This window comes from Bubalus bubalis, chromosome 1 (assembly GCF_019923935.1).
Source record: "Bubalus bubalis isolate 160015118507 breed Murrah chromosome 1, NDDB_SH_1, whole genome shotgun sequence".
In the NCBI taxonomy this organism is placed as follows: Eukaryota; Metazoa; Chordata; class Mammalia; order Artiodactyla; family Bovidae; genus Bubalus; species Bubalus bubalis.
This window is the reverse complement of record NC_059157.1, coordinates 111,963,167-111,989,715: the sequence shown is the minus strand read 5'-3', so window position 1 is coordinate 111,989,715 and position 26,549 is coordinate 111,963,167. Positions and strand designations below refer to the sequence as shown.

Sequence of the window (26,549 nt, the reverse complement as noted above, 5' to 3'; positions counted from 1 at the left end):
TTCACTTTCCCATCTCTCCAGACCCTGCTTCCCAATTCCTGTGGTACACAGCCTCCATCTCTCATGAGGGCCAAGGACTATTTGATTTCTTTTAAGCTCTTAAATTATATGGTTTCATGAAATGATAGGTTTTACTTTTAGTTAATAAGGATCTCTACTAAAATTGAGGGGTAGATACAGAGTAGGTACCACTACCTCCTGTGTAGAGTCCAGTGTGTACTCTGTAATCCTGCTTCCTGGTGGCTGAGAGGAGCTGGTTCAGTGTGAATGCTCTGAAATAATGGGTTCTGAAGGCTGAGATGGTGGGGGGATGATTATCCTGGGTGGCCAGAGGCAGCTTTTTTAAGGGAGTGAATCCAAGTTATTCTTAGAGTGGGAAACTAAAGTTCTAGCTTGGGAGGTGGAGCTGATCATCAGATCTAAGTTGTATGGCAAGAACAGGAGGTAATTAGGTGGCTGAAAGCTAGGATGTTTGAGGAGAATTTGGCAGATAGAGCATGAATCTGCCCAGACCAAGAAGTTTAGGAGTAGGGCTATGCAAAAGAACACTTGCTTATTTAGTGGCTTTAAGTTCCCCTTGGGAAATCCGGAGCTGCTCAATATACCAGCTAGTGGCCAGAGTTGTGCTTGGTGGGGAAAGGAAGTATTGGGACAGGAATGAATTACTGCTGGAATGGGTATTCTTGGATCACAAGATATTGTGTTAATTGTGTGCAGCCTGGGTAGTGGTAAGGTATGTGGCCCAACAGAAGTAGTGGTATTTGAGCCGAGCTCTCATGATGAACAAGAGTCTAATAAGCAGAGGGAGATGTGGAGAAATATTCCAGAGACACAGAATAGCACAGGTGAAAACAACCAATATAATACAAGCTATAGTTTGGAAACTATTAGTAGCCAAATATGGCAGCATCATGGATATTCCAATATGAGAAGAGGGGAAAAATAAAATTGGTAAAGAATTAGTTTAGAGCCACATTGTTGATGACTTTGGATTTTAGGCCGAAGGCAGTCAATGGTAAAGTCCTTGAAAATTTTGAATAGTGGAGTTCCAAGTAAGAGGGTAGATTAAATACACAGATCTAATTCTGTTACCTCCTGAAATTCCACTAAAACTAAAGAAAAAATTTATTTTAAATTTCTTTTTAAAAATTTATATTTACTTATTTTGACTGCACTGCATCTTTGTTGCTGTGCATGGGCTTTCTCTTGTAGTGAGCAGGGGCTACTGTAGTTGTGGGGAGTGGGCTTCTCATTGTGGCGGCTTCTCTTGTTGCAGGGCACAGGCTGTAGAGTGTAGGCTCAGTAGTTGGGGCTCCTGGGTGCTAGAGCACAGGTTCAATAGTCGTGGCACACAGGTTTAGTTGCCCTGTGACATGTGGGATCTTCCCAGACCAGGGATCAAACCCATGTCCCTTGCATTAGTAGGTGGATTCTTAACCTTTGGACCACCAGGGAAGTCCCTGTTTTTTAATTTCAAGTACAAGAATATGAAAGGAGACAACAGTTTGGAATCTGAAAAATAGATGGATGCCTGGTAACTAACTTAGCAAGGAAGGATAGCCAAATCTTTCCTGTCAGTGTGGAAACCAAGAAACAACCCAATTTATACCCTAGGGTTATCAAAAGCCTCAGGAAATAGCAAGACTAGGAACCAATTGAGGATGAGGGTGAGGGCCCAAACAAGGAAGACTGGGTAAAAGTTTGTGAGACGCTGAGCTCTCTTTTCCCACTCTGTACTACTGGGCAACTTTCCTCTCCCACCCTGGCAGAAATCTGAAGTCTTGTTAGGTGGAGATGGAAAAGCAGAAGGTGTTAGAAAAAGAGACATCTCACACATTTGAGAATGGCGTCACCATAGTGAAAACATATGGACAAAGTAAATTTACATAGAGTGAATAAAGATTGCAGATATCCCACCACTAGCACACACACAGTCACATGTGCACATATCCCCCTCTTCTCTCACTTTTCTCCCAAAATTCTGATAGAGAGACTTCCACCTTTCAGGCAAGATATTGGAAAACCAGCAGCCCAACAGGAAAGACCTAAAGATGGTTTCCCAATGAAGCCCTCCTACTATTATGCCCCTTTTGCTGATGAGGAAACATAGGCACAGAGATGTCAAAATGATTTACTGAAGGTCATTCATTTAGTATTTATTTGTAAGTATAAGTATGTATGTATATACATACTACATATGTGTATGTATATGTATATTCATACTAAACACTGACACATACACTTATATATAACATAGTGTATCAATGGAAAGATGCATAAGAAGCTGGAGATCAGTGCTGTCTTCATGTGGCTAAGGAAAAGGAATGTGAGGGAGACCTTCCTACTTATTGCCTTGTTCCTTTTGATGTTTGGACAAAATGTAGGGTAAAAGACAATAGACTGGGATTATTTTGTTGGTGATAGTCATGTTCTCAGGATGAGGAAATAAGAGCCTGAATGGGAAAAGAGTGGGTAGATGCTAGAGCTGGAGGAATCTTTGCCTGGCCTGGTGATGACCAGATGTGGCAGGTGGGTGGGAGTGGGCAGTGGGTGCCAAGAGAAAGGTCAGAGGGCAGTGGTCAGAGATGACTCCTTGCTTTCTAGTCTGGGTTCACAAATGTGAGGACACTGAGTGGACGAACCTGGCTTCAGAATGGCAGAGGAGGGTGGATTGCAAAAGAATAATAAGTGACAGGGATGGTGGGAGGGGGACTGGAGTCAGCGACAGTAGCTCATGTTTTCTCTGACCATGCATTTGTCCTGTCACGTGCCTCATCACCTGCAGATTCTGGACTTAGGGGATGATGGGATGGCTCGTGGAAAAGTCAGGGATGGGTCTTCTGGAGGCACCACCTTTGGAAGGCTGAGGGAGTGTCGTGTAAGATGGAGCATGGACACTCAACTGGCAATCAACCAAAATGCTGCCTGTCCCCTGGCCAGAAAACACAAGGCTGGGAAATAAAAGGGCCAAAGGGGCCACGATTCACAAAATTTTCCCCAGCTCTGTCACTTACTAAGTTAATGACCTTGGGTAAATAATTTTGACCTCTCCGTGGCTATGTTTCCTCATCAGCGAAATGGGCAAAAGAGCCCAGTACCTTCATCATAGGGTTGCTGTGAGGATTAAATGGGATCGTGAGTTTAAAGCTTTATAAGAGTGCCTGGTACAGAATAAACCCCAGTAATATTAGCTAATACTGTTATCACACCTCATGATTACTTTTCACCTTACTTGGGGTTCTTTCTCCCAGACTTGGAACACGGAAGGCCTAGAGAATTTAATACACAAGAGGAGATGCTTTCACCAGGGTATGCTAATGTTCTGTTCAGTCCTTATACAAATAATTTTGAGGTGCTATCTTAGGTGCCTGAGATTCACTGGTGAAGAAATTAGACACATCCATGCCCTCATACAGCCTGGACAATTTTCTTTTTTCCACAATTTCCCTGGCTCTTCTCATATGCCATGTATTTATTTTCAATTGGAATATAATTGTCATATAACACTGTATTAGTTTTAGGTGTACAACATAACAATTTGACATAGTATTTATTAAGAGATCACCTCAATAATTTAACATTAATCACCACACATAGTTACAAAATTTTATTCTTGTGATGAGAACTTTTAAGATGTACTCTCAGCAACTTTCAAATATACAATACAGTTATATGCATTTATTTTATAATCAAAGAATTTTCAAGAAATACATTTTTACACTAAGCTTGTGTTTAATGTCAGAGAAGGCAATGGCACCCCACTCCAGTACTCTTGCCTGGAAAATCCCATGGACGGAAGAGCCTGGTAGGCTGCAGTCCATGGGGTCGTTAAGAGTCGGACACGACTGAGCGACTTCACTTTCACTTTTCACTTTCGTGCATTGGAGAAGGAAATGGCAACCCACTCCAGTGTTCTTGCCTGGAGAATCCCAGGGACAGGGGAGCCTGGTGGGCTGCCATCTATGGGGTCGCACAGAGTCGGACACGACTGAAGCGATTTAGCAGCAGCAGCAGCAGCAGTGTTTAATGTACATACAATCACACATTACATGGTATAAAACATTACAAACTGAAAGGCAAGTATCCCTTCCTTAACTTCAGATTTCCCAGTTACCCTGAGGAAAAACATCCCTTATGTCTTAGTACCTAGATAAACACAGAATTATGTAAGACACCCAAGGAAAGGGAAGAGGAAAGTGTTTGGTGTGAGTCGGGGCTTTCAGTTAGGTGACTAGAGACTGGGCTATCTTAGCACTATCAAGAGCAAAGACATACCTCAGGAGGATAGAAGGAGTGATAGCAGACTGTAGGTATTGCTGAAGTAGAAAATTTAGACTTTTATATCATTTTAATGGACTTCCCAGGTGGTGCTGGGGGTAAAGAACACACCTGCCAATGCAGGAGATGTCTGAGACAGGGGTTCGATCCCTGGGTCAGGAAGATCCTCTGGAGGAGGGCATGGCAACCCATTCCAGTATTCTTGCCTGGGGAATCCCAGGGACAGAGGAGCCTAGAGGGCTACAGTCCATAGGGTTGCAAAGAGTCAGACACGACTGAAGCGACTTGGCACACATCATTTTAATGGAAATTTATTGAGAATAGATACATGTGTATGTATAACTAAACTACTTTACTGTACATGCAGAAACACCACAACATAATCATCCATCTTCCAATATAAAGTAAAAAGTTAAAAAAAAACACACCACATGTTAGTCTAATGAAGATGCTTAGAGCCTAATGAAGACAAGGCAGGGTAGAGCACACAGCTGGAACTATTACAGGTTCAAGCATGGCTAGCGTAGCTATCTACAACCCTTCAGGGTCCTTTATGTAGAATAAACACGCCACGACTGAGCAACTGAACAACAACAACAAAATGTAGAATAAGAACTACTTTTCTGTAGCATGGGCCTCCCAAAGTTCTCTTTAGGTTCGGACTGAGGCTTCGTCATCTGTCAGTGATGCTGTCTTAGAGCCAGGGTCTCCTAACTCATTTCTACTGGGCTAGTATATTCCTCTCCTGGGCCCAGTTTCCCTGTTGTTGAGAGCTGACACATAGACAGTCCCCAGAGCCCTGCTCTGGGACAACCGGTATCTCCTTAGGACATCTATGGGCTTAGTCAGCCTCTGGGAAATGTGCATCTTGGCCCTCTTAATTCTGTTGCAGCTCCTTCACTCTTAGTCATTTATTGGAAGAGACCTAGGCCTCCTTCCATCACCCCATTATTAAGATGATAGCTCTCCCTTCCCAGCTCTGCTTCCAGTCGGGTGAAACATTACAACAACCTGGCTATCATCAAAACCCCTCCCAACCTCCAAGGAAACTGCTGTCGGCCTTAAGTCCATTTGGTTAGACTGTCCATCTGTTGCTCTTCCCAGGGCTTGTTGAAGGCCTGCACACACTGAACATTCATGTGCATTTCTATTGGTCGAGAGCTTTCATTTTTTTCCTGTTTTGAGTATTGTGATCTCTCTACTGGCTCTCTCACAGTGGCCCCAGGCCACTGTCTCATTTTTTTTTTTCTCCAAGAAGAGAAGCAGAGTTTATTATGCACAGCATTCTTCTGCTTTATCCCACAGTCTTTGCTAAGGCTCAGCAGTAGCTTCTTGGGCAGGTGGATCCTCCTTAATATTAGCATCAGCCCTGATGGTAATGGCTACAGAACTGGTTCCTTCTCTGTCTCTCTAATTTCCCAGATTTTGAGTTGGTCTGCTCATTGTTGTCAGCACACTGGACCATCACTTTCCTTACTGACCCTCACAGAGGGACCAGAACTCCTTAACAGAGTGTGGAATTTCCTCGGTAATTACATTATTATAGGACATATTTCTCTATACTTCAAAACATCATAAGGCCATAAAATACATAACTCCCACCCAGACTGAAAAGGTAGTTGTTCAGTCACAGGTATACAAGATGGAATGAGGGTTAGTATCTGAGATTCAGAGTAGATAAAAGCCACAGTTCCAGGAATTGGGAGTTCCATGTAAAACATAATTTATAAAATTAAGAAAAGAGACCAAATGTGAAACAAGAGTTGTTAATCTCACACATGATTCCTGAGCCAGGAATCAGTTAGCTGGGCTTGACTCTTGAGTGTGTTCTGAAATGAAAAGAAACAGTTAAAATCTACTCCTGGCACTGAGAGCAGAGCTGGCATGGTAGGAGGCTATTTTACTTGGAGGGAATTCTGAAGCCCCCACTAGTATTAATAGTAATATTTTCTTGCCTTCTGGGAAGGTTTAGAGAGACAAGAAAAGGTCAGTCAAAACTTGAAAAGGAAAGCATATAAAAACAGTTATATGGCGTTTACTCTTTAATTAAAAATCTGTAGCACTTTTGTTGTCTGAGGCTGTCTTTGAAATGTTAACATCACACTGGACTTCATCAGATCTTTCAGGTTCTTGGAGTTCTACTCTGGAAAAATAGAGAAAAGCATTCGGTGAGATTTCACAGTAGAGCCACTTTCTTTTTCTAGCTTTCAGCAGTGGAGCAGAACATAGGAATGAGCAATGGCATTGCAACAGCAATGAGGAGAAATAAACTATTGAAGAGATGTGCCGTCCATGCTTCCTATTTACTCTCTCTGATTTTTGTCTGGGCCTGCCACTGCCCTACGCTGATTCCCTGGTGCCTTCCCTCTGTAGGCTCTTCCAGACCTTTTCTGAACTGGCTTTGACAAGGAAGCACAGCACCTGGGCTCCATCCTGGATTCTGAGACTCACAGTAGCTGGTATATCCAGGTGAGTGCAGGGCACACGGGAAGCAATGTATCCTGGGCTCATGACTGTGTCTTTTTTTGACTTAGGGTTGCTTTAATCTCATGACTGTGTGACTAGTGCCTCAATATTCTTGACAGCCCAGTTTCTCATGGTGGGTGGAGGTACAATCTGACTGCCTCATTTTGTAAAAAGGTGGATTGCCAGGAATCTTTGTGTATTCTTTCATGCATCCATCCATTCTTTCAACAAATATCTATTTTAATAACCAAGATATGGAAACAACCTAAGTGTTCACTGATGATGGATAAAGAAATTGTCACACACACACACACAGAGTAGATTATTACTCAGCCACAAAAAAGGAATGAAATCTTGCTATTTGTGACAAACATGGATGGCCCTTGAGGGTATCATGCTAAGTGAAATAAATCAGACAGAGAAAGACAAATACTGTATTATTTCACTTACATGTTGGAATTTAAAAATAAAAAATAATTAAAATATCAAGCTCTCAGATACAAAGAACAGACTGATGGTTGCTAGAGGTGGGGTTGGGATAGGGAGGTGGGAGAAATGCTTTATTTAAACTAAAACAAACTAACTTTTTTTTTAATAGGAAAATAAATTTAAATAAATTACATTAAAAAAACCTGAAAACTTGAACCCCTTAAAAAAAAAAAAAGCACCTCATCAAATTCTGCATTCCATAGCCCTCATGTGTGTACAAAAGATAATGGAAAGGATACACACATTTCTCCCTATGCCATATTTAGGGTTACTTAAGTGCTGTCAGACATGACTGAAGTGACTTAGCAGCAGCGATGCTGTTCTTATTTGGATTTGATTAGGTAAAGTATCTAGAAAGAAAGCTAAGTAAGTGAAAAATAAATACAAATCAAACAGACTTAAAATTGTTGCTCAGCTGAAAGCAAAGTTAAGAGAGACTAAAACTCTGATGAACAATGTTTATTTTCCCACAAAACTCCTTTCAACATGTTATATACTTATCAAACCATTAGATTGTAAATTCTATAAATAAGTCCCATCATCTTTCAATGAATATTCACCATGAAAATTACAACTACTGAAAACTGTTAGTATTAATAAGAAGCTACTTTCTATAGATTCAAGTGTATTTGCTGTTTCAATTTCACAGTTAAAAAAAATTGTTGAGTACCTACTATACTATATGCCAGACACTCTGCTAGGTTCTAGCAGCACAGTGATGACCTTCACTGACATATTCCCTGCCCTCTGTAGAGTTTAATTTGGTTAAGTTTATAGTGTGTGGTCTTATAATTACACCAATATATAAGTATAACCTGGTGTTATAAAGAAAAAGCACAGGGATCCATAAGATACTATAACAGGATGACATTATCTAGTTTGGGAAGGGTTTTTAAGAAAGTGCAACTTAAGCCAAGATCTGAAGAATGAGGTGAAGAAGTGGCAAAGAACATTCCCAGCAGAGGGCACAGCAGATGCAAAGACATTGAGGCTAAAGGGTACCTATTATCACTTCTCACTTATGTATTTATTCATTCCACAAAAGTAGGAAATCCACTGGTCCAGGCATTGTGCTAGGTACTGGGGTTGCCATGGTGAATAAGATACATTCTATGCTCATCACATCAGACCCTTTTGGTATTATTTTTCTTCCTTGAGCACGACTGAGCTTGCCATGCCCCTTGGGCATTGGGCACAGGGCACACTGCCATCCATTTATAGCCAGGATATTTTTCTCCAAGTCCAAACTAGTCTCACTTTCCTTTTCCTCTCCATATATGCTGAGGTCCCAGCATGCCTCAAACCAAGCCTAGTTAAATTATAGACCCTCTGGGGATTTTACCTCTTTCAACAATGTTGTAGGGTCAGAACTCACCTTTTCTCAGTCTGTTCACTCTCTTTCTCTTCCACTTTGATGATTTCTGAAAGAGACAAAACAACTTCAGAAAACGTATTTCCCATAGATACTAAAAGAAGGAAAGTTTGAAGAGGCTCCTAAGTCCTAGGACCCAGAGAGAAATTGTTGCCGTGTATGTGGAATAGATGGTTCCTTGATGAAATTTCATGGGGACTGAGAAGCAGCTTCTTTCATCCCAGAAGTAAATGCCTTCTTTTGCTCCTTGTGCCTTAAGTTCTAACATTGGGAATAGGTTTTACTTATAGCTCTATTCGTTACTAAAATAAAAATGCTACTGAGAGGTATACCACATATAGTTTTAGCAAACATTTAATGATGGGGGAAAAAAGTTTCCCGTCCTTTTCTGAAAGTAAGGTTTGGAAGGAGGAGGAAAAGGAAATGTTGAATGTGCTGACACCTTACTGGGTTATCCAACTGGTGCTACTAAATAATACACAGTATTGCAGGGCCAGAATCAAGTGGGAAATCTCTAGTGAGCTAGACCTCGCAAAGCCTGACTTCCTACTGGCATGGACTTACTACTGATGCAACTAAGGGAGAAAATGTCTCTGGGTTGACAGTTGTGATGGTGCTATTATCCCACTGAGAGCCTTACAGCAGGGGTCGTTAATCCAGGGGTCCATGGAGGAATTTAGAGACCACAGCGGTCCTTTCAACAATCCTGATGGTTTTGAACACTTTCTATCTTTAGCGGTTCTGTTTGTGTGTGTGTGTGTGTTTGAAAATAATCAGCTTTATTGAGATAAAATGCACAGTAAAATCCAATCATTTTCCATACAGATTTTGCTGAGTCTAACAAGTGTATGCAGTCACGTAACTACCACTATAACCAAAATATAGAACATTTATATAAGCCCAAAGCATGCCCTCTAGTCCTTTTCAATCAATTTCTTTCTCCCACCCATCCCCTCCAACCACTGATCTGCTTAATGCCACAATAGTTTTGCTTTATTCTAGGATTTCATATAAGTACGATCATAAAATGTGTAGGCTTTTCGTGCCAAGTATCTTTCACATAGCATAATACTTTTGAAATTTATTCATGCTGTTTCATGTTACCAGTGGTAACATTCCTTTCTATAGCTCAGAGATATTTCCTTGTATGTATATGCCACCATTTGTTTATCCATTCACCAACTGTAAAAATTCAGGATGCCAGGTTTTTAGTATTATGAAAAAAGCTGCTATGGACACGTGTGTGTGTGTGTCTCTGTGTAGACATATGTCTTTATTTCTCATAGATAACTACCTAGGATTGCTGGATTGTATAGAAGAACATGAGAATTTCATTTGCTTCATATCCTCTCCAACACCTGATATTTATCACTCTTTTTAATTTTAGCCATGTTAGTGGGTGTATGGTGGTAGCTCATTATGGTTTGAATTTGTGTTTCCCCAATGACTAATGACATTATGACTGTGTGACTGTTGCTTACTGGCCACGTGTATATCTTTTTATGTGAAGTATTTATTCAAATCTTCTGCTTTGTGACTTTTGTTATATGAATTATCTTATTGAATAGTATCACACAATTATATATTCTGACTATAAGTTCTTTATTATATGTATATTTTGCAAGCATTTTGTCATAGTCTGTGACTTGACTTTTCATTTGCTTAATAAAGTCAAACGGCGAAATTTTAAATTTTGATGAAGTTCAGTTTACCAATCTTATCTTTTTATAATACAATTTGTGCTTACTGTGTCCTAAGATTTGCCTAACCTAAGCTCACAAAATTCTTCTTCTATGTTTTCTTTCAAAAGTCTTTTAGCTGTAGCTCTTATTTTAGGTTTATGATCCACTTCGAGATATTTTTTGGGTGTCCAGGTTCACAGTTTACCATGTGGATACCTAACTGACCCAATACCATTGTTGAAAACACTATCCTTTCAGGATGGAATTAACTTGGCACTTTTGTCAAAATCAGTTGACAAAATCATGTGAGTTTATTTTTTGCCCTTTTATTTTGTTCCATTGGTTGATTTGCCTGTCCTTTCACCAATGTCACACCATCTTGTCTCCTATAGGTGTAAAATAAATCTTGAAATTAGGTAGTGTAACTCTTCCAGCTTTGTTCTCATGTTTCATAATTATTTTGGCAATGGCAATCCTTTGCATTTCCATATAACTTTTAGAATAAGCTTTTTAATTTCCTCTAAAGAGCCTGCCAGGATTTTGATATTGCATTGAAACCAAATATCAATTTGAGAGAATTGGTATCTTAATAGCTAGTATTCTAAACCATGAGCATTGCATAATTCTCCATTTATTTAGATCTACTTTGATTTCTGTCAGCAGTAATGTTTTTCAGTTTTCACCCCACCCCAGTACTCTTGCCTGGAAAATCCCATGGATGGAGGAGCCTGGTAGGCTGCAGTCCATGGGGTCGCTAAGAGTCAGACACGACTGAGTGACTTCCCTTTCAATTTTCACTTTCATGCATTGGAGAAGGAAATGGCAACCCACTCCAGTGTTCTTGCCTGGAGAATTCCAGGGACGGGGGAGACTGGTGGGCTGCCGTCTCTGGGGTCGCACAGAGTCGGACACGACTGAAGCGACTTAGCAGCAGCAGCATATATATATATAGGTATCTTGTACTTGTTTTTTTTTAAGATTTATTCCAAAGCCTGTAATATTATTTGATACTACCTTAATTGGTATTAAAAAATTCAATGTACAATTGTTTGTTGTTAGTATATAGAAAAACAATTGATTTTTGTGTATTGACCTTGTATCCTGCGACTTAACTACACTCAATCAGTTCTAATAGCTTTTAATGGATTCCTTAGGCTTTTCTATAAACATACTCATCTTACCTGCCAAAAAAAAGACAGTTTTACCTCTTCCTTTGCAATGTGTATGACTTTTATTTCTGTTTCTAGAGTTGTAGCGCTGGCTAGGACTTCAGCACAATGTTGAACAAAAGCAGGGAGAGTGACACACTTGCCTTGTTCCTAATCTTAAGTGAAAGCAGTCTTTTATCATTAAATATAATGCTAACAAAAGATTTTGGTAGATGTCCTTTAAATTCAATTCAAGAGCATCCCTACTTTTATGGGAGTTTATCTTTCTTTTTAAATATTATGAATGTGTATTAATTTTCCCAAATGCTTTTTCTGTATCATATTTGGTAGATATCCCCATGATTTCTCTTTTTAGTTTTTCAATATGTTGAATTTTATTGCTTGTTATTTGGATGTTGAACTTACCTTATATTATTAGAATAAATCCCACTTAATCATGTTGTCTAATATTTTAATACATTGCTAAATTTCATTTGCTAATTTTGTTTAGCATTTTGGCATCTATGTTCACAAGGGCCATGTGTGGTTTTCTAGTCTTGTAATGTCTTTTTCTAGTTTTGCTTGGTATTAGGGCTCCCCCTGCCTTCAGAGCAGCCTAGAAACTGACTCCAGCCAGGAGGTTGTGGACAATCACAGGGCTCACCTCATCTTTTCCCTTCTCTTAGGGACTACAGTTTTCTGTAGCCTGTTGCCCAATGTCTGAAAACAGCTGTCACATATATTTTGCTGATTCTAGTTGTTTTACTGCAGGAGGGCAATTTCTGTAGCGGTTAATCCTTCCTGGGAGGAGAGAGAAGTCTGTGTCTTCTATATAATTTTAAAAGAGCTTTAATTGTTAGAAAAGACTCTTATTTCCTTCTACCTTGTTATAACTTTTGTCAATAAGATGTCCTTTAGAGCCTCAGTTAAGTATGATCTTGTACCCTGTAGCAGTTTTTCTATATTTAAAGGCAGCACTTGTGTACTCCTCAAGGCTTTTTGTCCTGGCTGAGCATTCTCAGTTATTTCTTATTTGACTGATCTTCCAGATACTTTATAAATCTGGTTAGGTTCTATTTTTGTCAAAGTTCTCTTACAAATAACAGTGCTTATAACTGAATATAGTACTTCAGGATATCTGTACACTAACACAAATAATTACATTATCCTTTCATACTCATGACAAAATCACCACCATTTTAAAAAAGGCTTGTTTTAAAATGAAAGCAGCAATAAGAAGATGGATTCTAAACTTTTGGATTTGATTACAAATTTAGCATTTTGAAGGATAGATTGATGAGGTCTCCTGGTTTCATTTTTTAAGCTCTGTGAAAGTTTCTGTTTTTTTTATTTTGGAAAATACATTTGTCCTTTAAGAAATCATTCTTGAAAGAGCTGAGACTGTCCCAGATTTGGTGGAGGGGGGCAAGTTATAAAAACTGGAGGTTGCTAAGCACTATTATAATACAAATTTTAGTCACACAAGACACAAATGAGGAAGTAAAACTTTAAGAGGAGCTATTTTAGTCTTTCTCCCCAGTAGGTAAGCTGACAGGGTAACTTCTGATTGGGAAAAGACAGTGATTTAAGGTTGCAATTTCTCATGCCTTCACTGCCCTATTTGACAAAACCAAAATAGAGAAGAGGGATAAGAAACCAGCTAGAACAACCATGGTCTTTCCCTTTTATTCATTTAACAACCTAAAAAGGGTAAATATGTATGGCCAAGGAAGAGAAAAACTGGAATTACCAAACAAACACTGGAAAGGACTTTTGACACCAAGTTAGTTAGTTGGAGAGCTGTGTACTCTGAGCAAAGGAATATTGGATTAGGAGGAAGCTGCATTGTTGGAGAAATTTCTACTCATCAGTAAGCTTGTTTCTCTGTGGGTAGGTCATGACTGTTTCCATACTTATTGGCAGAATTTGGTCCCTTGTGGACTGAGATTCCCATTTCCTTGCTTGCTTTCGTGGCCAGCTGAGGACCGTTTCCAGTTTCTAGAGGCCATCCACATTTCCTGGCTCAGGGCCCCTTCCTCTGTCTTCAAGAGCAGCAGTGGTGGGTTGAGCTTGTCTCAAGCTTTGGCTCTCTCCTTCCATTTTATTTTTCTAATCCAGATGGGAAAGTTTCTCTGATTCACATGATTAGATTGGGTCTACCTGGATAATCCAGGATAATCCCATCATTTTGAAGTCAGTATACTAATCATATATGAAAAATCTCTTTTTCCATGTAAGATAACTTATTGTAGATTCTGGGGTATATGAGGTGGATATCTTGTTGGTGGCATTATTCTGCCTATCATACAGCCAATGCCAAGGGTATCCACAAGCAAGTGCAGACATTGCTAAAGTTACAGAACCCACTTTTACAGACATCTCATATCTATGTGGCCCGGTTCCTTAGTACCTCGCCCTTCTCCAGTGATATCAAGGCTATTCTCTTTGACCAAATTTGCTGGCACAGGTGACTATCTGACCAAACGATGTTTCCTACCAGTATACTCTGTCATATTCTTGAGAGGCTTGTGTATGTACTATGCTCTTTCCTGCGGTTTTCTGCCCTTTAACACTCGTATCTCAATCTGACCATCTCAAATGCAACAGATAGCTTCTTGAACATCTTTCCAGCACTCTCATATGTACAGACATGTCCCCTTTAACTTTCTCATCTAGTCTCCTGAATTTTTCTGACTGCTTCTTAGGGGAAGAGACATTTTTACTTGCCTTTCCTCCATCCCTTTGCTTTGTTTCATTTGTAAGCTAATTGTGTGTGAGTTCTCACTCACTAAATCACGACCAGCTCTTTGTGATCCTATGGACTGTAGCTGGCCAGGCTCCTCTGTCTGTGGGACTTTTCTCGGACACTTCCTCTTGCAGGAAACCTTCCCAACCCAGGGATCGAATTCGTATCTCCTGCGTCTTCTGCACTGGCAGGTGGATTTTTACAACTGAGCCACCTGGGAAGCCTGCATAAGCTAATCATTGCATTGCAAAAGCAAATTTAGGAAACAGCTTATTTCCAAGCAGAAGGTTGCATCTGCACATTTACTTAAATCTAAATGGCAATGAGATTGAGAGAGAAATAGAAGTTAAAAACTCTCGCTTTGAAAAGTCAAAGCCTGGACAAACATGATACATCTGTAACCTGACCCTGCGCTGTGATTTTTACACTTTTATATCACAGAAATCTCTCAGCACACTCTGTGCTTTGGCAGTTTGAATGGCTCTGAATTTTCCCTTGGAATAAGTTCTCTGTCCAATATCATCTGAGTATCAGGCTCCAGACACTTCTCACCCCGACAGACATAACAGCCTCCTCATAGGCCTCCAGTCTCCACATTTATTTGTTTTTCCCCCTGATGTCACAATGGACTTTATCAGCATGGCTTTCAACATGTCCCACATACTGGTAAACCTTTGATATTTCTTAATGCCCTGAGGAAATCAGGGTCAGAATCAGCTCCTGAGAAATCAGGACTTACTTCCTTGCTCACGGATGCCTCAAGTTCCAAGAAGTTAGTAAAATAGACTTTGGGAAGGAGAAATAGAGCTGAGTGTCAATGTATTGAAACTGGATTATCACTTCCAAATTTACTGTTTTTGGAATACAACAGGATGAAATGAATGACTACTGATGTCATCTATTTATTTTCTTAAAATTTGTACCTGCACTCTTAAGATGCTGACCAGAAGCATTACTTATCTTGTGCTTTTTACCATAAATGAGTGAGAAGGTTTTACCTTAATTCTTAGCACCAACCAAACTTTTACTGGAGGCAATTAGTGAGATAAAGTCCAACTTTATCTTACAACATCATCCAAACCAGCCCTAATCACAAACAGGCATGGAATTCTTATAAAGGCAGGGACCACTTTGCCCACATTAAACATAGGACATTTTTACAACAGAAGTCAATGAGGAGGCTACTCAATGCAGTGTTGTTTACAACAGGAAACCTATAGGAGCAACCCAAATGTCCAACAGAAAGGACTTAGTTAAATCAATTAAGGCGTATCCACATAATGGAGTATGTTGGGGCTATTTTGAATGATACTACAGAATAATACTTAGTGGCACTAAAAATTTTCTTCCTACATTTAGTATAAAACAGTTTGAAAACAGTATGTTACATTATCCAAATTGTGAAAAACAGTCTTCATAATACTATCCCATTTGTGGAAAAATAACAGATTAATATACAGAAAAATCTGGAAGATACACACTAAAATGTCTGCATAATCATTTTTTTTCTTACTAGTGGAACTTTAGGCAATTTTTATGTTCAGTGTATGTGGTAATGGATATGTCCTACTTGGTAATCACTAAGAATTAATATTATATTTTAAAATCAGTGGGGCGTAATTCATCTAACTTACTTCTTAGGAAACCAAGACTTTTAATAGATGAGAAGGAAAATCTTGTGGTCATCTAATCCTCCCCTTCTCCCACCAAACAGCCTTGCTTGAACACCATCAGGTCCATAATCATGAATGTTGAGGAGTGTTTTCACCCTTTTAGTTCAATGAATTCTCACAGTGACCCAATGAAGTAGGTAAACCAAGGAATAATTAGCTTTGTCTGGAAATGAGGAGTACATTTGTAAACCTTAGATTAGAAACATTGCCTTTCCTGGAAAGCCAGAGCCACCTTATTGGCTCTTACTCCCATCTATATGGGCTCCAGACCCTGGGAGAATCTTTTCCTCCAAACACTTGCTGACTCTTTGCCAGCCTGGGCTCAGCCAGGGAGCTCCAGAAGGCAGCTGATCGGGAAACAGCTGCAAAGTGGCAATCTGCCGAGAGGACAAGCACTGACTCACCACATTCATTAGAGGGGCCAGGCTGCTTCTTCTTCCTTTTCTTTAGTGTTAGAAACACCGTCCCACACACGACCACTGTTACAAGTAGAGCCGCAATCCAGAAGATGTGGTCTGGGACAGGGGGGCTTGGCACAGGTGACTTTGCATCTAAAAATGAACCCAAGTTTGCAATCAGCCAGGAAGGTTGATTATGAAAGTTTTTATAATTACTGCTCTTCTCTTTCTTTACATGCCAGCATCTCCTCAGGGCTCTACTGCCAGAGGAGCCTGAAACTCACATGAGTTGGGCCATAGAGAATCCTAGTCTCAGGGCCTCAGCAACTGACTGAGAACCAAGCCAGTGACTCTGATCCATTGCCTGGACTAGCTGTCTTGCCTTCCCTTCACAGAGGCTGGGATGACAGTGACCCTGATCTAGAAGAGGGTCAACTTGGCCCTTGGTTTTGGAATCTGGGCAATGTATGTACACTGAAGCTCTGAAGGTACAGTCAGCTGGGCAGCATCCTGCTTCCTCAACCCCCTCCATGGTCCTGAATTTTCCCTTGGAATAAGTCCTCTGTCCAATATCATCTGAGTATCAGGCTCCAGACACTTCTCACCCCGACAGACATAACAGCCTCCTCATAGGCCTCCAGTCTCCACATTTATTTGTTTTTCCCCCTGATGTCACAATGGACTTTATCAGCATGGCTTTCAACATGTCCCACCTACTGGTAAACCTTTGATATTTCTTAATGCCCTGAGGAATCAGGGTCAGAATCAGCTCCTGAGAAATCAGGACTTACTTCCTTGCTCATGGATGCCTAAAGTTCCAAGAAGTTAGTAAGATAGACTTTGGGAAGGAGAAATAGAGCTGAGTGGCCCATTTTATAGACATTTATAAGAACAAGTCTGGTAGTTAATCTCAAATAACAGGAGACTAGGACCAGTTGACCTCCCATTAGCTTAGGGGCAGTTTGTGGACCTATACCGTGTTCCTGGGACCTTAAGAAAAGGAGTTGTTGGCACTGCAGGTCACATTCAATACTTTTTGAGTCTGTCCCAGTTTAACCTCACTTGAGCCTGTCTGGCATCCCAGTAAAGGAGGGTAATACTTGTTGTCATGGAGGCTGCCACCTTTGGATACCCCAGAAATGTTCCTTGATGTGGGGCCTAACCTATCTCTGATCTAGCCAGAGAATAGGGACCCAGAGAGGCAAGCCCCATCTTCCTGAGGCAGCTGGAGCTGAAACATTTCTGAAGATGGTGGCAGTGAGGAATGTTTTGGTAGCAGTTGAGAAGCAGCAGAAAGGTGAGCCATGACGAGGCTGTAGCGGTAGAAGGACCCTGTACCTGTGGGAATCATGGCAGAGAGCCGCAGGGTGTTTCATCTTTGGTGATGGTGGCAGCGCCAAGAAGTTGCTAAATCTCAGGACAGTGTGGGAGAGGCTTCTAGCAGCCCAAGAGAGGCTATAGTAGAAGCAACCAGGACAGGCAGGGTGACCATGCCATTTACTTAACTGTTAAGAGTGAGAGGTGATCAGAAGGAAATCAGCATCAGGAGAGAGGACTGGCCTACTGGTACAGCTAAGCTGGCTGGTAGGGGTGAGTTCCAGGGGGTACAGAGGTTAAGAATCCACCTGCTAATGCAAGGAACATGGGTTTGATTCCTGGTCCAGGAAAATTCCACATGCATTGGAGCAACTAAGCCCATGTACCATAACTACTGAGTCCCCACTCTTGGGGCCGCATGCCACAACTGAAGCCCATGTGCCTAGAGCCCCTGCACTGCAAGGAAGAGTAGTCCCTGTGTGCGTCTACAAAGACCAAGCACCACCCAAAATTAAATATATATATATATACACACACACACAAAAAAATAGAATGCATCTCGAGGCCAAGTTATATTTAAACAATGAGACACCAGGAGAGTGTAGCTGTCAAAGCCAGAGGATGGAGCAAGGAACTGGAGGGATGCTTAGGACGGGGCAAACCAAGGGGCCAGAGCTGGAGGAGGGGGCCAGGGCAAGCAGAAGGCAGATGGGTGGGGGTAGGGTTGGGATTGGAATAAGCAGTGTTAAAGGCAGTGTGGGTGCAGACTGCCTTTATTTCAGAAGAATTTTTCAGTTACCACTCCTCAGAAGTGGAGCCTCAAATGAGGCTGTATTCCAGGGCAAAGCCAGGAATTTAAGATAGCAGGCTCCTATTAGTGGGCACTGCTTAGTTTCATCCCTTTCCTCCAGTGGGACTGGTCCCATACTACACCATCGACACGCCACAAGCATTTCTGCTTCTGAGTGTTTCCTTGACATGTGTACTGATGGCCACCATTACCTGTGCCCACGGCAGGTGCTACTAATTGATGGTGGCCCTCTAACCACCCAAGTCTGGATGCTGTTTCAGAATTTTCAGAAGCTACCACAAGTACCTGTCATCTCTTTACCACACTTATTCAGCCCAGTTATTTCTGTTACGGTAATATAAGATCCCATTTCCTTTAGGAAGCCTTCAATGACCCTCAAGGAACTTGCCTATCTCTGAATGCCTGTAAATCTTATTGTCAGTCACTCTTGTTTTTAAATTTAGTTGTATATTTCCATAGGATATAATTTAGATTTCAATTCAGTCTTTTTAAATCCAGTTTACCATGTGTGTACATCATGGGGTTCCGGTTCTATGAGAAGGTCCCTGAGAGCAGAGAGTATGTTTTATACTTTTTGGTTTTCTCCTCTGCCACCAACAATGTCTAGAATGGTTCTGTATTCATAACATGTATGTATACACATGTGTGTGTTTTAATGAATGAGAGAATTCTAGCCTGGAGAAATGTTGCATTTTCTGACCTAAACTTCAAAGTCTTCTATCAAAAGGCAACCCAAAACACCAGGCCAGTGTCAGGGCTAAGAATATGCGTCCTCAAGTGCACCATAAGTTCATAGCCTCCTGGACCTTGTAGAAACAGGAGCTGTCTGTCTAGGTCCTTCCTTACAGTATCCTAAAATGGCCCAGTTGAAGGCTTCCTGGCAAGCAGGGGACATTAGATTATCTGCCTTACCCATCTGTGTATTATACCTGATAAACATAACAGTCTGGGGAAGCAAGCTTACCTATATTGTAAGGTTGAGATAAAATTATCTTCGTTGGCTCAAGTTGCAGGGCACAGAAGATGGTCACATTTGTTTCAGGAGGGATGGGAAAAGACACGCTGATAGAAACATTGTATAGTTCTGTGATATTATTTTGAGATTTCTTCATGACAGCATCATAGGTGCTAGTTGAATTTGTAGTGTTTAGATGCACATACATCCTCTGAGGTTCTGGGTAACCTTGTGTAGATGAGCAGGTCAAATTGATGATGTTAGACTTTTCTGTTTGGTTAGCAATTAGACTTATTTCTGGTTGACTGAAGTTAGCTGAAAGCAGAATAGGGATACAAAAAATGAAAGAAAGAAATCAGTTTAAATTTGATGTATCTGGAATGGAATAGCAGATAACTAGGTACTCTGGGAACTCATTGGGAGTATGCTTGGCAGCCTTAGGGTGTCTAAATTGTGGGCCTTGGCCCATGGTGAGAGCCATGTAATGATTCCACATTTATTTTCAGGAATGGAGTTCGGGGCCACCATGCTTCCTGCTTACCCCAATCAAGGAGGTGCTCTCTGAGCCACAGGAGGGCTAGCCCCTTCTGCCAGCCAAATCCCTTACTCTCCTTCTCTAATCACTAGGTACTGTGCAGGTTCTACATACTAACTCATAGTTGAGTGTATTGTTTCTATAATTTCAGTGATTTGTGTGCTATCTTTACAAGTTTTGCTCTATCAACCCACTACTTAAGCATTCTGCTTGTATGTGATGTGGCAATAGAAGGTAGATTGCCAAGGTGTTGCCTACTTTAAACCTCATTAACAATAGTTATTCTGGATTTAGTAATTCTGCACCTGGGTATCTATCCAGATAGAGATTTACACAAAAACTTGTACATGAATGTTTATAGCTGTTCTGTTCATAATAGCCCCCAAATGAAAACAACCCAATGTCTTTCTATGGGTTGAATGGATAAACAAAAATGTTACTATTCATAGTAACAAGGAACAGACTTTTGATACATGTGACAACTTGGATGACTCTCAAAGGCATTATGTTAAATAAAAGTAGCTGGTTTTTAAAGATTACATACTGTATGACTTCATTTATGTGATAGTCACAAAAGATAAGTCTATAGGATGCAAAACAGGGGTTATGGGTATAGAGAGCATATGATTAGAAGGGCATAGCATGGGGAAATTTTTTTTTAGGGTGATGAAAATGATTTGTATCCTATTTATATTGCTGGTTACTGACCTCTGGTGGCTCAGATGATAAAGAATCTGCCTGCAATGCAGGAGACCCAGATTAGATCCCTGGGTCAGGAAGATCCCCCGGAGAAGGAAATGGCAACCCACTCCAGTATTCTTGTCCAGAGAATCCCGTGGACAGAAGAGTCAGGTGGGCTACAGTCCAAGGGGTCACAAAGAGTCGAACACGACTGAACGACTAACACTTTCATTTTCTTTGTATTGCTGGTTACATATATCTGTACCTAAGTTCAAATTAATAGAACTGTACACCAAGATAAAAATGATTAATTTTACTGTATTTTAATTTTAAAAATTCTGTAGTGACATTTAGGTTTTTTCAAGGCCTGGAAAAATAGAGGAGTTGGTTTGTCAGCTTTTGGATTGTGTGCCTTGGGTTATTTCCCTCCTGTCTTCTGGGCTCATGATTGGGCAACAAGCAAGTTGTAAGCAACCTCCAGGAGACTGAAGGGAAATCTCCAATTAGCCAGCTGTCACCCTTGCAAACTCCAGGCTAAGAGCTCCAGGCAAAGATTTAGTGGGTGAGAAATCTTGGACTAAAAGAAAAAATGAATGTAAAAGAGATTAGAGACCTATATGGTTCATATAAACTTAATAATGTCCAAATCACCCATGGTTTTCACTTAGCTGCATTACCTTGGTTTAGTTAGCTCTAGCTGGTCCCTAAAGCAAATTCTTACAGATGCTTCAGAAGTAAACCATAAAAAGTACAAAGGATTTTTAGTTCCCTACTCCCAAGCCCTGCATTCCCCTCAGGAGGGCTTCCCAGGACTGGCTGTCCTCTGCCTCTCTCTTGAGGTACCCTCTTCCCCACCTATTGCAGTCTCATCTGAGAAGGCCTGGGATCTGAACACACCATTGACTACATACCCAGCACTATCAGGTCAGAACTCATCTGGTGGATGGAAACCAATCCTTGGGACCTTCTATGATGGATGAAACATTGATACGAGCCTGTGTCTTTGATTTGAACATTGTGGAGTCTCAAGGTCCAACTGTCCTGGTCAAAGCTTGTGCGGCCTATATACTTGGGATGAACATTATTGGGCTTCTCTTGGCCTTTGAATAGCTCATAGAGAACCAACTTATTCTGATCCTGCCAAAATATCACCAGTTCGTCCAGGCTGAGGTTTTGGGTGTTTGGAAAGTAGCATGGCAGTTCTCCAGTCTCGTTGAAGAAGGCATGACTTTTCAAGGAAGCAGCACCTGAAAAAGGAACGGTGGAAACTGGGGAAGGAGAAACAAGAGGGAAAAATAAAAATCCCAGAAACCCCATTTCTCTTTATACAATACCCAGTTACTATCTTCTTAGTAATGATCTTGATGAAGTAGATATTAAACTCTGGAACCGTGCATACACACTGGTATGTGGAGAAAGGAAGGGGTTTTTGTCCTGATTCTACTGCTAACTGGTTGGCTTTGTGCAAACTGCAACTCCTATGGAGTTTTCTTATCTGTTTAATGAACGAGTGGACTAAACATTCTGAGGTTTTTTCCAGTACTGTGGTTCTGTGAATTTAAATGCCAGAACAGGAAAAGCCAGCAGAATTATATAACTCATTCACCCATTGGTTACCTTCCTATAATCTGAATATTAATTCTTTCCACTGTAGCTCTTATAGGCTCCAGTACTTCTTCACCATGACTGAAAGTTTCCCCCTCCTTTTCCTATTCCCTAATTCCTTGGCCTGCTATGGAGAAAAGATTTCTGACCATGGTAACAAATGTGATATCCTTCCTTTCATTATGCCTTGTAGCTGGGGATCATAGTGAATAACATCTTTAAAATTCAAATAGTTCCCTTTATAGAGCTTCCCTCACGACTGCTTCTCCCACAGCCAGCTCCTTCAAGGAGAAAAAACAGTTTGGAAATGACACAAATTGTCAACCAAGGCCTCTATTCTGTAACCTCTCTAAGCTCTTTCAGAGATCAGAAAGAGAACTGGGCAAATATAATGGTTGTTTTGGGATGTGGTGGTCAAAGACCATTTTAGGTACATGAATGAAATGCTGGAAATGAATCATAAGTGGGAAGGTGAGGATGTACTTTTGGAGTATTGGGGAATCCCCAGGTACCACAAACTTGCTCTCCTCAGCATGCATGCATTTGCTTTTGGAAACTTTTTCAAACCCTAGAGAATGTGCTGGGAGGGTTCAGAGAAAGGCTTTCATTCCTGAGGGCATATTGGGGTTTATATTTGGGCCACATAACTCCTTAAATGCAATGGATTATAGGGTTTTTGTAGAATTTATTCTGGATCACGGAATTACTTGAAACTTGCCAAGAAATTAAGTTGTGGTTAGTGAGAAGTACAGGGTTAGGTTGTGAAATGCTGTTTCTTAGTTAACGTGAAGTTAGATGCCACTCTGGGAATGGAATTAGGATGGTTCTAATTAAGCTTTGTCATTCCAGACTTCAGTAAAGGGATATTGACATTAAGGAGGAAAGGAGAGGTAGGTTGGTGAGGGAGATGAGAGATGTTACTTGAGGTGTTCTTGGGTGGTGGTAGGAGAACTTAAATTGAAATGATCAATGGGTTTCTCTTCTTAAGGGAAATGGGTTTTTCTTTCTAAGAGAGAAATATTAGTGATATGCACTTGGCAAAACTGAAGTGTGTGCAGAGTAGCCCAGTGAGAATGGATAAGCAAGGAGGGGGTTGGGGTGGTCTTGAACTCTATGGGAAGGGACTCCAGGCATCAGTGAGAGTTTGAACAAGTTCGAATCACTGCTTGTTGCATTATACTCACTAGAACACTGTGAAGCCTTTGAAAGTATAAAGTACAGTCTCTGTACAGCATGCATTCCCATATTGGAGAAGGTGGGAAAATCTACCTGGGTACTTGGAACAGTGAAAGGGGAACTTAAAGAAGACTTTCTGCATTCAGTAACCTTACCAGGCACTCCTGGGATAATGCTGTTCCTTTGCTAAACTCTGAACGATAATTGCAAGGACTGATGTTGAGGCTGAAACTCCAATACTTTGGCCACCTGATGTGAAGAGCTGACTCATTGGAAAAGACCCTGATGCTGGGAAAGATTGAGGGCAGGAGGAGAAGGGGACGACAGAGGATGAGATGGCTGGATGGCATCACTGACTCGATGGATGTGAGTCTGAGTGAACTCTGGGAGTTGGTGATGGACAGGGAGGCCTGGCCTGCTGCAATTCATGGGGTCGCAAAGAGTTGGACACGACTGAGCGACTGAACTGAACTGAATTGAATGATAATCTAAGGGTACCACCTGCTGTAAAAGCTTCTAGCAACTATCTCTGGGAAAACTCATACTGGTTTTACCACACATTTGCCATATGATATAGAGCAGATGACCTAGTAGAGAAACCAAATACATAGTTGAAAATTCTGTCAGTTAACTGACACGGTATATTATTACTCAGCAGTCAGTTGTGCCTCTAGCCGGGAAATTACTTTGCCTTTGGCTTCTGTCTTCCTGATTTAGGGTTGCGTCTCCACACAGCCTCACAGTAACTCTTCTCCTGCCTGCCTGCTCTCTCCACTGATGGACGCGTCCATGACCCACAGGCTCCCTCTCTCAAAGATAAGAAGGAATTTTTCTTCCACCCATCCAACCGCTCCTCTCTCATCTAACAACCGAAAGTGTGGTCTGTAAATGCAGTATTTCTAGCCCTACCCTAGACCTTCTGAGTCAGTCTGCATTTGTAATAGATCTCCAGTTTGAAAAGCCGCAGTAGAGTATTTCTATCTCTGTCTCCAGTGGAAAAGAGTGATGATGAAATAGGAAAAATCTGTTTCCACCCATCCCTCCCCAAACCTTCTCTCTTTACCCTGGAGTGGAAATCACTCTGAAGTCCCTTTTGAGTGGAACTGAAAGTATTTCACAACTTAGACTCCATAGTTCCCCACCAACCACTGGCTTCCATGACTTAACTCGGAGATATGCATGCTAATCACTTCTCTGACGATATAGGGAAGATTTAGCTCAAAGTCTGCTCTCTCTAACTGGCTTCAGGCTTCCCCTGTTACGACCCTAAACTTAAGGCCACCCAGATACTGTACTCACTGGGCTCCCCTGGAGGTTAAACATTGAGATTCTCTTCCCTGGCACTTGAGTCATAGAAATGGTCTGGGTCTAGTTATAACAGGCTTCCCAGGTGATGCCAGTGGTAAAGCACCCATCTGCCAGTGCTGGAGACATAAGGGATCCCTGGTTCAGGAAGATCTCCTGGAGGAGGAAATGGCAACCTGCTCCAGTTTTCTTGCCTGAAAAATCCCCTAGACAGAGGAGCCTGGCAGGCTACAGTCCATAGACTTGCAAAGAGTCGGATATGATTCAAGTGACTTAGCACATAGCACATGTTAGGAGATGGTCACTCAAGAATCCATCTAGACACCTCCCAAATCAGCTGGAGACATTTCTTTCAAAAATGCCTCTATCAGGAAGACATTGCTGATAAAGTCCACTTTATCAGCTGAGGATTATCACCAAGATACTGTTTGGCTGTCACGCAGAAACTAGTCTTCTCTTTGTGAGGTCTCTGACCCCAGCCAGGACTTCAGTTTTCCCCAGCTACTACCCAAATGCATATCTTATGTTTTCTAGGTCATCTCTTCCTCATATTACTATGCTTATGTGTACTCATGAATTTCCCTTCTTTTACTAAACTTACTTCAAAGCTCTACCAGTGTCATTCCATTGTCATAAACTCTTTTATGTCTTCAGCCTCTTCATCAAATATTTCCCATAAGGTTGTGCTTTTGCCCCCAGCCACTGCTTGTTTTATGACACTTTACAGTGACCTTTAGTAACACTCTTCCCCCTTTGAGGTGTTCTCTTCTTTCACTGCTCTTAGCTACTAATCATTTGTCACTACTTCCTTACTCACTGAAGATTTTTGGCATTAGATGCAAAGTCTTTCTTTCTAATCAATTGTTCCTATCAAATATCAAAGGTGGCTTTGGCATGGATAAGTTTACCAGCAACCATGCCTCAATGTTCTTTGATCTTTGCCCCTTGAAAGGTCTTCATCCACAGGCTATTTCAGGAACTCCTTTCCCGTGACATAATCCTAAATCTTATTGCTAAGAACATCTCTGTCCCTATAATCTTAAACCTCAGTGTGCCAATCTCTGTCTGCAAGATATCATCTTCCAAGATTTGATCTTAAATACCTTCATTTGTTCCTCAACTTCCTCATGACTTCAACTCTATCCAGTCTATACCCTATAATGCAGTGCTTTCCAAAAGCAGTCTCTTAAAAGTATGACTAAGATACTTAATTTTCATCTTACTTAATTTTAGATAATTTAAATTTAAATAGCCTTATGTGGTTAGTGGCTATCATATTGGATAGTACAGCAATAGTGTATATTTTCAATCATTCCTTTGCAAGCAACTTCCATAAACTTGCCCTTTTGTGCAGATTTCATTCCAAAAGCAATCTACTTTTGATCTACATATCTGTTCTTATGACTGAATGTTTGAATACTCCTGGAGAAAATTATTCAATTGATTAGACTCGCAACATTACAAATCATGTGTCTCTAGTTCACTTAACTTGGCCTCTGGGCTGCTCACTGTACTTGGTAAACCCTCTCCCTTCCTCCCAGCAGTTATTTCAGCAGTAGCCTCTGCTACTGCTTGTAGTTCCTCTTTCTCTTAGAGTTAACTTTTCTGAAAGACTAAGTAAAAGACCTACAAGACCTTTTAGAACTAACACCCAAGAAAGATGTCCTTTTCATTATAGGGGACTGGAATGCAAAAGTAGGAAGTCAAGAAACAACTGGAGGTTACAGGCAAATTTGGCCTTGGAATACGGAATGAAGCAGGGCAAAGACTGATTGAGTTTTGCCAAGAAAATGCACTGGTCATAACAAACACCCTCTTCCAAAAACACAAGAGAAGACTCTATACATGGACATCACCAGATGGTCAACACCGAAATCAGATTGATTATATTCTTTGCAGCCAAAGATGGAGA

General features: G+C 41.0%; 1 protein-coding gene across 8 annotated transcripts in view; it reads right to left on the bottom strand.

The window, feature by feature from the left end:
• Nucleotides 1–4,573: 4,573 nt before the first annotated feature.
• Nucleotides 4,574–26,549, bottom strand: part of CD86 (CD86 molecule) — a 67,029-nt gene continuing 45,053 nt past the window's right edge. For 3 of the 8 annotated variants that reach the window (XM_006073429.4, XM_025284991.3, XM_006073428.4), the window contains 5 exons: nt 21,463–21,819; nt 19,345–19,650; nt 16,259–16,405; nt 8,609–8,654; nt 4,574–6,421 (listed from right to left, as the gene is read on the bottom strand). In XM_006073429.4, coding sequence (XP_006073491.3) covers nt 6,325–6,421; nt 8,609–8,654; nt 16,259–16,405; nt 19,345–19,650; nt 21,463–21,819 — 953 coding nt within the window. In that variant the 3' untranslated portion in view covers nt 4,574–6,324. The remainder of the gene's footprint in view (nt 6,422–8,608; nt 8,655–16,258; nt 16,406–19,344; nt 19,651–21,462; nt 21,820–26,549) is intronic. The other 5 variants (XM_006073431.4, XM_025285021.3, XM_006073430.4 and 2 more) reach the window with 3 other exon arrangements.